This window comes from Notolepis coatsorum (assembly GCF_963971535.1).
Source record: "Notolepis coatsorum genome assembly, chromosome: 6".
NCBI lineage: Eukaryota > Metazoa > Chordata > Actinopteri > Aulopiformes > Paralepididae > Notolepis > Notolepis coatsorum.
This window is the reverse complement of record NC_140170.1, coordinates 168,302,805-168,311,938: the sequence shown is the minus strand read 5'-3', so window position 1 is coordinate 168,311,938 and position 9,134 is coordinate 168,302,805. Positions and strand designations below refer to the sequence as shown.

General features: G+C 46.7%; 1 protein-coding gene across 1 annotated transcript; it reads right to left on the bottom strand.

The window, feature by feature from the left end:
• Window positions 1–678: 678 nt before the first annotated feature.
• LOC311231096 (keratin, type II cytoskeletal 8-like) lies at window positions 679–8,447 on the bottom strand. Its single transcript, XM_084317584.1, has 9 exons — window positions 7,859–8,447; window positions 4,940–5,148; window positions 4,430–4,490; window positions 4,130–4,225; window positions 3,375–3,539; window positions 2,606–2,731; window positions 2,242–2,462; window positions 2,077–2,123; window positions 679–1,883 (listed from the first exon to the last, which is right to left on the bottom strand). The coding sequence occupies exons 1-9, from the start codon at window positions 8,339–8,341 to the stop codon at window positions 1,450–1,452; spliced, it is 1,842 nt and encodes a 613-aa protein (XP_084173710.1). The 5' UTR covers window positions 8,342–8,447; the 3' UTR covers window positions 679–1,449.
• Window positions 8,448–9,134: the final 687 nt, after the last annotated feature.

Genomic DNA, 9,134 nt, shown 5'->3' with positions numbered 1-9,134 from the left:
TCTCAGTATCTCATAGAGACATGTCTGCTGTAGACTGTGTGTATCAGTACCTCATAGAGACATGTAGTCTGTGTCTCAGTACCTCATAGAGACATGTAGTGTGTGTCTCAGTACCCCATAGAGACATGTAGTGTGTGTCTCAGTACCCGAGACATGTCTGGTGTAGACTGTGTTTCTCACACAGGAGAGTAAACAGAATGGAATGTTGTTACTGCCGTGTCTCCTCGAGCTGATTGCATAGAGATGTCATACTGTCCTCAAGAGTTTATATTGCCTTTTGCCAGAAGTAAACAAAACAAAGACAAATCAAGTGAAGTGTGATAGTCATTGCTGTTTTCAAGCATCAACTATGTTTTAATGTGTACAACTTGAAATAATAATAATAAAATAACTAACCTTCTTACTGTATTCTACTATCATGCACTCTTCCACTAATTAATCTTACTTGTCTATATTACTACCTACTATACTAATATTTACTACTATGCACTCAACACTGCAGCACCCAAGTTTCAACACTGTTTGATGAACATTGTTACTCAGCTGGAAGAGTCGTATACCCTTACTGCTGACTCGTCGTACAGAACCTGTAAGTCGCTTTGGATAAAAGCGTTCAGCTAAATGATTAAATGTAAAATGTAAATGAAATAAAATGACCAACCAACCACCGTACAAATGTAATGTTGGGAGAAGCTTTATTGTTGAGCAAACAGGCCAGAAGACGTTTCCAACAACACCAGAGTGAGCAAAAGGTTGTTCACAGCTGAAGTCATGAGCAGTGACGTTCAATTCTTACATTAAACTGTAAGCCTTTTGGCACCTGTACAGGTTCAGCATAGGAATGTTTCACTGTCCCTCCCACATCGCGAAGGAGTTCAATAACAGTAGTATGACACTGCGCTGACCTTACGGAGTTGACCTGTGCTTGCAGATAAAGTCAGCAGTGCTTTGCAGAGGTCTATAGGAGCAGGCAGCGGAGAGCAGAGGAAGACTTTATCCCACAGTGACACCTGCTGGCTAAACAGGGGAAGTGGTGGTAAAGTTACAACTGGGAGCTTAGAGACCCATATTGGCAGTGAATGAGACGACAGTGAGCAACATCCTACCTACGACTTCGCGACCCTCGAGGAAAATCCTTCCGTAAACATCTCTTCATTGTAAACTAGCCCCGTTTTCTTTGACAGGAGCGTGTGCAAAGATGTAATTAAAGGGTTTACTAAACAATAGCCTATACCTGATTCAGGCCATTCATGAGACAGGATTGCAACCATTCTTTGGCGAAGGCACTTATGGTGCCGTTAAACCTGAATCGAAGGAAAAGCGTGGAATGCTGTAAGCAAGGAATGGCTTTAGGTTGGACTCGACTCCCTCGTTCCTAAAAACAGATCAGATTCGACAAACCAGAAAGAAAATCATCATCAATCAATCGGTAAAACCGGGAAGCGATTTTCAATCATCATCCTCTGCCTCCTCCTCTACTTGCTCCTCATCCTCCTCCTCCTGCTGGTGCTGGTGCTGCTGCTGCTGCACCTCCACCTCTTCCTCCTCCTCTTCCTCATCCTCCTCATCTTGTGTCTGCTGCTGTGTCTGGATTGGCTGTGCCACGGCTTCAGCGACAGACACCACAACGGCCGGCGCCGCCTGCACCTGCTCCCTCTCTACGGCCTTGGCGACGACGAGGGTCTCGCTCTTGGTGACCCTGGAGCTGCTGCTGATGCCGCAGCTGCCGAAGGCGCTGCTGTTGCCGTTGAGCATGGCGCTCCTCAGTGGCTCCTTGTGGCCGCCGCTGAATGCGCTGCTGGACTTCACGCCGCCGCCGTAGGAGCTGCTGGAGTAGGAGGGGGTGCGAGCGCTCTCCAGGCCGTAAGCGTTGTAGTTCATCGCTAGAGGTTCAGATGTAGAGGTTAGTAGATGGTAAAGATGGACAAAGAAAAGCACTGAGTTATCTTATCAAGTACGAGTGGTATTTTGTATGATCTATCAACGTCGGAAGTAAGCACTGTAAAATTGGTGGATTAAAGAAGAATCTGCATTCAAAAGGATTTTATACTTCAGAAAGGTAGAACGTGAACTTACATGATGAAGTCTGTTTGGACACACTGGTCTTGATTCCGGTCGCCAGCCTGTGTAGAGAGATGGAATAAGATCACTGTGAATAAGAGCTGGTTCTGCTTGCCGTCTCCTCACTATCCGTTACGGCGTTCCCTTCTCTATCGTACATGTACACCTGAAGCCTCTCACCTGATCTCCTCTCCTTCCAGCAGCTTCCTGTAGGTGGCGATCTCTATGTCCAGGGCCAGCTTGACGTTCATCAGCTCCTGGTACTGGCGCACCTGAAGGGCCATGTCCTGCTTGGCTCTCTGGAGCGCCTCTTCCAGGTCCCTGATGCGGAGCCTGGCGTCCTTCACTGCCAACTCACCGCGTTCCTCTGCCTCTGCGATCTGAGACTCCAGGTTGTTTCTCTGTGCAAAGAAGAATCACGAGAGTGAGGAGTGAGGTACACGTGTCCCGTCATCCACAGTCACTTGAGAGGTAACTTTGAGACCAGAGGATGGATTCGTTTTATATGGAAATGAACGAGCTGTAAACGGTAAACTGCTCTCACCTGCGCCTTGATCATGTCGATCTCAGACTGGAGCCTCATGATCCTGCGGTTCATGTCTGCGATCTCGGCCTTGCTGGACTTCAGGTCGTCTCCGTAGCTGCCTGCAGACTGCTCCATCTCCTGATACTGGGAGGGACAATAGAAATACAACACGTTGGTATCAGCGATGGAATTGTACCGTGTACCGTATACATCTGGCCACGTTGGTGTATCCCTGGTGTACTAGATGGAATTACTTTGAAAGTAATTAAACTAATTGTTTCAAGTTTCAAGTTTCTTTAATAGTTGTCATACAGAAGTACAGAATACTTTCATACAAAATGCTTCTTACTGTTACGCTCCAGAGACTGTGCTAGACAAGATAGTATCAAATAACATAGTATAGCATGTAATTTAGAAGTAGAAAATGAGGTCACAGTGTTCAGTATAGACATATGTACAATGTTCGATGCAGAATAGACGTAACTGAGTTACCATATAATATACAATACTATGCAGTGTACTAATGTACAGTACTATATAGTAATTGTATATAGTAATTGTATTAAATGTATTAAACTCTTAAAAGTAAAGGTAGCCTACTTGCTCAATATCACATCCTGATATTTTGGTATATACACATTCCATCTTTATCCTCAACAGGTTAAGTTAAAAAGGGTTATAGCCGGTCCAGTCATGGTTGCCAAGCCTCCTCTTTAAGTTGACTGGATCAAAGTCAAAACGAATCATTCATAAATGTGACAGTAAATGTAATAAAAAACCCTCGTACCTTGGCCTGGTACCACGTCTCTGCCTCGGCTCTGCTGCGGCTGGCGATGTCCTCGTACTGAGCGCGCACTTCGGCCACGATGGCGTCCATGTCCAGGTTGCGGCTGTTGTCCATCTCCACGACGACGGACGTGTCTTTGATCTGGCTCTGCATCTCGCGAAGCTCCTGCACACACACACATTTTCTTTTAAGAACATTATTTTGCAGGTGCATAAGAATAATCCCAATTGGTTTGGGATTAAGCTACAGCCATCAACCATTGCTCATTTTACGCAGGCCTGCACCTTCATTACATTTGAGTAAATGTTATGCCTATGACTATTTTATGTCCATTTATGTTTATTTAGCTGATGTCTATTTTTATATCTGCACTTTATGCATGGCTTTTATTCTGTCAATTGTATGCTCATTTTATTCAGATTCAGAATGGAATTCTTACTCTTTGTCTGCTCCACAGCATCAAGGAATAAAAAAGCAACAATAAAAAGAGTAAAAGAAAAAGCAGGTATTTATATACAATAAATATTATTATTATTATTGTTATTATTGTTATTATTATTATTATTATTATTATTATTATTATTATTATTATTATTATTATTGCTGTTATTATTATTATTATTATTATTATTATTATTATTATTATTATTATTATTATTATTATTATTATTATTATTATTATTATTATTATTATTATTATTATTATTATTAATATTATAACTGAGACGTGGGGAGATGTGTGAGAGTTCTCATACCGCATCATAGATCTGCCTCAGGAACTCGATCTCGTCAGAAAGACCGTCCAGCTTGGCCTCCAGCTCCACTTTGATCATGTAAGCTGCGTCTGTGTCCTGCAGGGAACACACACAGGGTTTCCCTCACTGCCGCACACAGCCTAGGTACAGTGACACCGTGTGTGTGTGTGCGTGTCTGTGTGTGTGTGCGTGTGTACGTGTGTATGTGTGTATGTGCGTGTGTACGTGTGTGCGTGTGCACCGTCCTGACAGACTTGACAGACTGTCCTGACTCTGAGCTCATGACTTGGTGGAACAGACCTTCTTGAGGACGACGAAGTTGTTCTCGCACTCGTTACGCTTGTTGATCTCGTCTTCGTACCTGGGGAGGAGGAGGAGGAGGAGGAGGAGGAGGAGGAGGAGGAGGAGGAGGAGGAGGAGGAGGAGGAGGAGGACACGCGGGTGAGTGACAGCTCGCTCGCTCGCTCTTTATTGCCAAGTAGTTTTCACATACAGTACAAGGAATTTTATTTGGCCGTTTCCGGTGCGACATTAATGGACAGACAATAACGGACAGATAATAAAATAAAAAGGTGGAATAAAATCAAATGCAATATAAACTAAATTAAAATAGAAGCACAATAGAATATAGTATAATTATGAAGTAAAAAATGTAAATAGGCCAGGGCTGTACAACTGTGCACGATGTGGGCATGTACAGTATATACACTAACTAGAATAGAAATAACAACAATACAGTGGGATGGCGACGCGGCGTTAGCATGAGCAGGGAGCGCGCCGTCTGCCTGCCCCGCCTCGCGGCCCACTCACTTGTTCTTGAAGTCCTCCACCATCCCCTTCATGTTGTGCAGGTCGGACTCCAGCCTGACCTTCTCATGGCCCAGGCCGTCCAGCTGCTTGCGCAGGTTGGCGATGTAGGACTCGAACATGGCGTCGATGTTGGAGCGCGAGCTGGTCTGGTCCTGGAGGAGGCTGTACTTGGTCTCCAGCATCTTGTTCTGCTGCTCCAGGAAACGCACCTGCGGGCGGACAGAACGGAGACGCTCAGTGGAGGATCTGAACACAAAACAGAGACACTCAGTGGAGGATCTGAACACAGAACCAGAGACGCTCAGTGGAGGATCTGAACACAAAACAGAGACACTCAGTGGAGGATCTGAACACAGAACCAGAGACGCTCAGTGGAGGATCTGAACACAGAACAGAGACACCCAGTGGAGGATCTGAACAGAGAACCAGAGACGCTCAGTGGAGGATCTGAACACAGAACAGAGACACCCAGTGGAGGATCTGAACAGAGAACCAGAGACACTCAGTGGAGGATCTGAACAGAGAACCAGAGACACTCAATGGAGGATCTGAACAGGTGAAGAAACAGGTGAAACGTGCAGTCATGCAATTGAACCCTTTCACTACCACACTACCAAGGGGTTAACCTTTTCACTGCGACAATACAGAAGGTTGAGTATTAACCCTTTCACAACCACACTACAGGAGGTTAACCTTTCTCTACCACACAGTGATAGTGTCTTGCTCAAGGACACTTTGACGCGCTTCCAGGAGGAGGAGCTGGAATCGAACCGGGAACCTTCCGATTACCAGACGGCCGCTCTACCTCCTGAGCCACTGTCGCCCCCAAATCAATGGCTGTGAGTAAATTGATTGGACTTGGACTTTTAAGTTTTAGAATGGGTAGGATGGATGGATGGATGGATGGATGGATGGATGGATGGATGGATGGATGGATGGATGGATGGATGGATGGATGGATGGATGGATGGATGGATGGATGGATGGATGGCCAGGCAGGTACAATAATTGTGTCCACGAAGAATGAATGCATGAATTCTTCATAGTAAGTACATACTACATGATGTAACGATGTATGTCAATAGTGTGTTTGAATAGAGAGACGAATGCGACGTATGTAGACAGAGCTGGAGGAAGAATGTGCAGCAGGTCGGAGTATGAATGGATTCCTTGTGTTTGAACAGAAGACATGAAGATCGGCCAACAGACAGACGACTGGACTGAGGCGTCTGCCCCACTCGCAGCTCACTCCAAATGTCACATCAATTAGCTTCTCCGCTCCAAGCCATCAATTCTGCGTCACGACACAAAGTGGCACTGTTTCCCCAGCTACCTCCCCCTGCGCCTTTATCACTTCCTTGTCTTCTGAGTTCTGACCCTGACCCCTGGGTGGGGTCCTGCTTCAACACAGCAAACACGCATTGTGTGTGTGTGTGTGTGTGTGTGTGTGTGTGTGTGTGTGTGTGTGTGTGTGTGTGTGTGTGTGTGTGTGTGTGTGTGTGTGTGTGTGTGTGTGTGTGTGTGTGTGTGTGTGTGTGTGTGTGTGTGTGTGTGTGTGTGTGTGTGTGTGTGTGTGTGTGTGTGTGTGTCTGTCTGTCTGTCTGTGTGTGTGTCTTTGTGTGTGTCTGTGTGTGTCTGTGTGTGTTTGTGTATGTGTGTGTGGGTGTGTGCGTGTGTGTCTGTCTGCCTGCACACCCACCTACGCACCTCAAGGAAAAGGTGTGTGTGTGTGTGTGTGTGTGGGGGGGGGGGGGTCTAGGGGTGGAATGTTTCACTTTAAGATGAATAACTTTATTGATTTGTGGCTTTAACCTGTATCCTCCATTACACACACATTACTCATGTCGTTTTTAATAAACGAGGGGCCCATTTAAGGCATGTAGACGTGTGAAAGACAACTGAAGCCTGTAATCCATGAGTACATTGAGTAGACATGAGAACAATGCTATCCTTCTGCCGGGTGTTTGTTCAGACGACTGCTCCATAATGGCTAATAATGTGTGGATACGGTTGTCCACACAAGATAAGGTCGGCTCTGTTTAACATGAAAGCTAGCCTTGTCTCGGACAAACATCTCATCCTGCCCCTCCCACTCCTGCAACACTAGGAAACGTATGGAGTGCTCAGGGAAGGGCAGATTGTGGGCATTCTAATGAGATGTTTTGAAGTTCTATTTGAAGCATTGAAAAACTAGGGGTTGAGCAGAAAAACACCTTGTGTTTTTGCAGAAGAATCTATCCCATTGAGATTACAAGAGTCATGTCCTGGCCAGGATAGCAATACTGTGTTGCAATCAACATAGAAGCAAACCCTTCTTCTTCAAACCCACATACAGCTAAATATATACAGTAGCAGCTCACAGAATGCATGCCACAAAAGCCATAAAATACAGACAAAAGAACCGGTAGTCTAGCTGAGGGAAGCAATTACACATTCCAATGGAATCTGCCTCCAAACCCTTCACTACAGTACGTTCTTTAAAGTCCTATAATGTGGACCAGCTCATCTAGCTGCAAGAACGGTCCGCAGGAATATTGCTTACAAAGTGACACACCCCTATGAACAAAAAAACATTCTGTTCCGTACCCCCCCCCCACCCTCCCCTCCCCCCCGAGCTGCACTCAGAAACCAGTTTGATCCACTCCGTTGAGCCATATGATCTCACCTAACATTGAAAATCACAGATACAAGCTAGCTGAGCCATTACTCAAAGCAGCCAATGCCTTCCCCCCGTATGAGGAGGGCTCCGGAGATGTTCTCTCAAGAATGCAGAACCGTGCACAGTTGAGGGGGGATGGTGTGCTTATTATTACAATAGGTTCCTCTAAAGTTCCTGAGCCACTCCGTGTGGAGGGACAAGCCATTACTTTTTATGGTCATGCACCTTTTGAACACAGGAGCCCCAGAGAACCCACTGACCTTGTCGATGAAGGAGGCAAAGCGGTTGTTGAGGGTCTTGATCTGGTCCTTCTCCTGGGTGCGGACCGCCTGGATGGTGGGGTCGATCTCCAGGTTGAGGGGGGCCAGCAGGCTCTTGTTCACCGTCACCGCGGTGATGGGGCCCGCTCCGCCGCCCATGCCACCCCCCATGCCCATGCCACCCCCCATGCCCATGCCACCCCCCATGCCCACGCCGCACCCCATGTACCCGAACTCCACTCCGCCGCCTCTCTGTCCGGACCCTCCGGCCACGTACCCTCCGCCCGCCCTGAAGCCTCCTCCTACGCCCATGCCGGCACCGCTACTGGCACCCACGCCGCCGTAGGAACTGCGGACGGCGTAGCTCTGCCTGGCGCTGCCGCCCTGCCCAGAGAAGGAGCGGCTGCTGTAGCCGCCGGGGCCCATGCCCCCCGCGGAGGAGGACATGGTGGAGTAGCTGGTCTTCACGGCTCTGGTAGACATGATGGTGGAGGACAGAGGGACTAACTTGAGCACTGGAGGGAGGTTGGTGCTGGTGTGAGGAGAGACTCTGCTGAGGGAGAGAGACTCAGAGACAGATAGACCTTCCCTGGTCCCTGGCCCTTTTTATCTGAGCAGGGGAGGGACCTGGCTGCCGTGTGATTGGCCAGTGCCCTCAGCAGGGGTGTGAGGGGGAGAGAGAGAGAGCGAGAGAGAGGTAGAGAGAGAGAGAGAGAGAGAGAGAGAGAGAGAGAGAGAGAGAGAGAGAGAGAGAGAGAGAGAGAGAGAGAGAGAGAGAGAGAGAGAGAGAGAGAGAGAGAGAGAGAGAGAGAGAGAGGAAGGGAAGAGATGAGGGAATGTTTGGGAGGGGGAAAAGAGAATAGAATCATGTTACACATTTACAGCACACAGTGCACTGGAACTCAAGTCTTACATAACCTTACAGCCAGGCTTATGAAACCACTGTGGAAACTGTGCTTGTATTGTCTTCTCACGGCTCAACTTCTTCTTTCTTCTTTTACAACTGTGCTGCTGCACAACTTCAAGCATGAGATTAACCTTCCTTTTTAACCAGATTCAGGAATATTGTGTTTTTTTTCACAGCTGTTTTGGATGCATTTAAATCACATGTTTACATGCATGCATACATACCGTACATACATACATACATACATACATACATACATACATACATACATACATACATACATACATACATACATACATACATACAATACATACATACATACATACATACATACATACATACATACGTATATACAGTATATACAATACA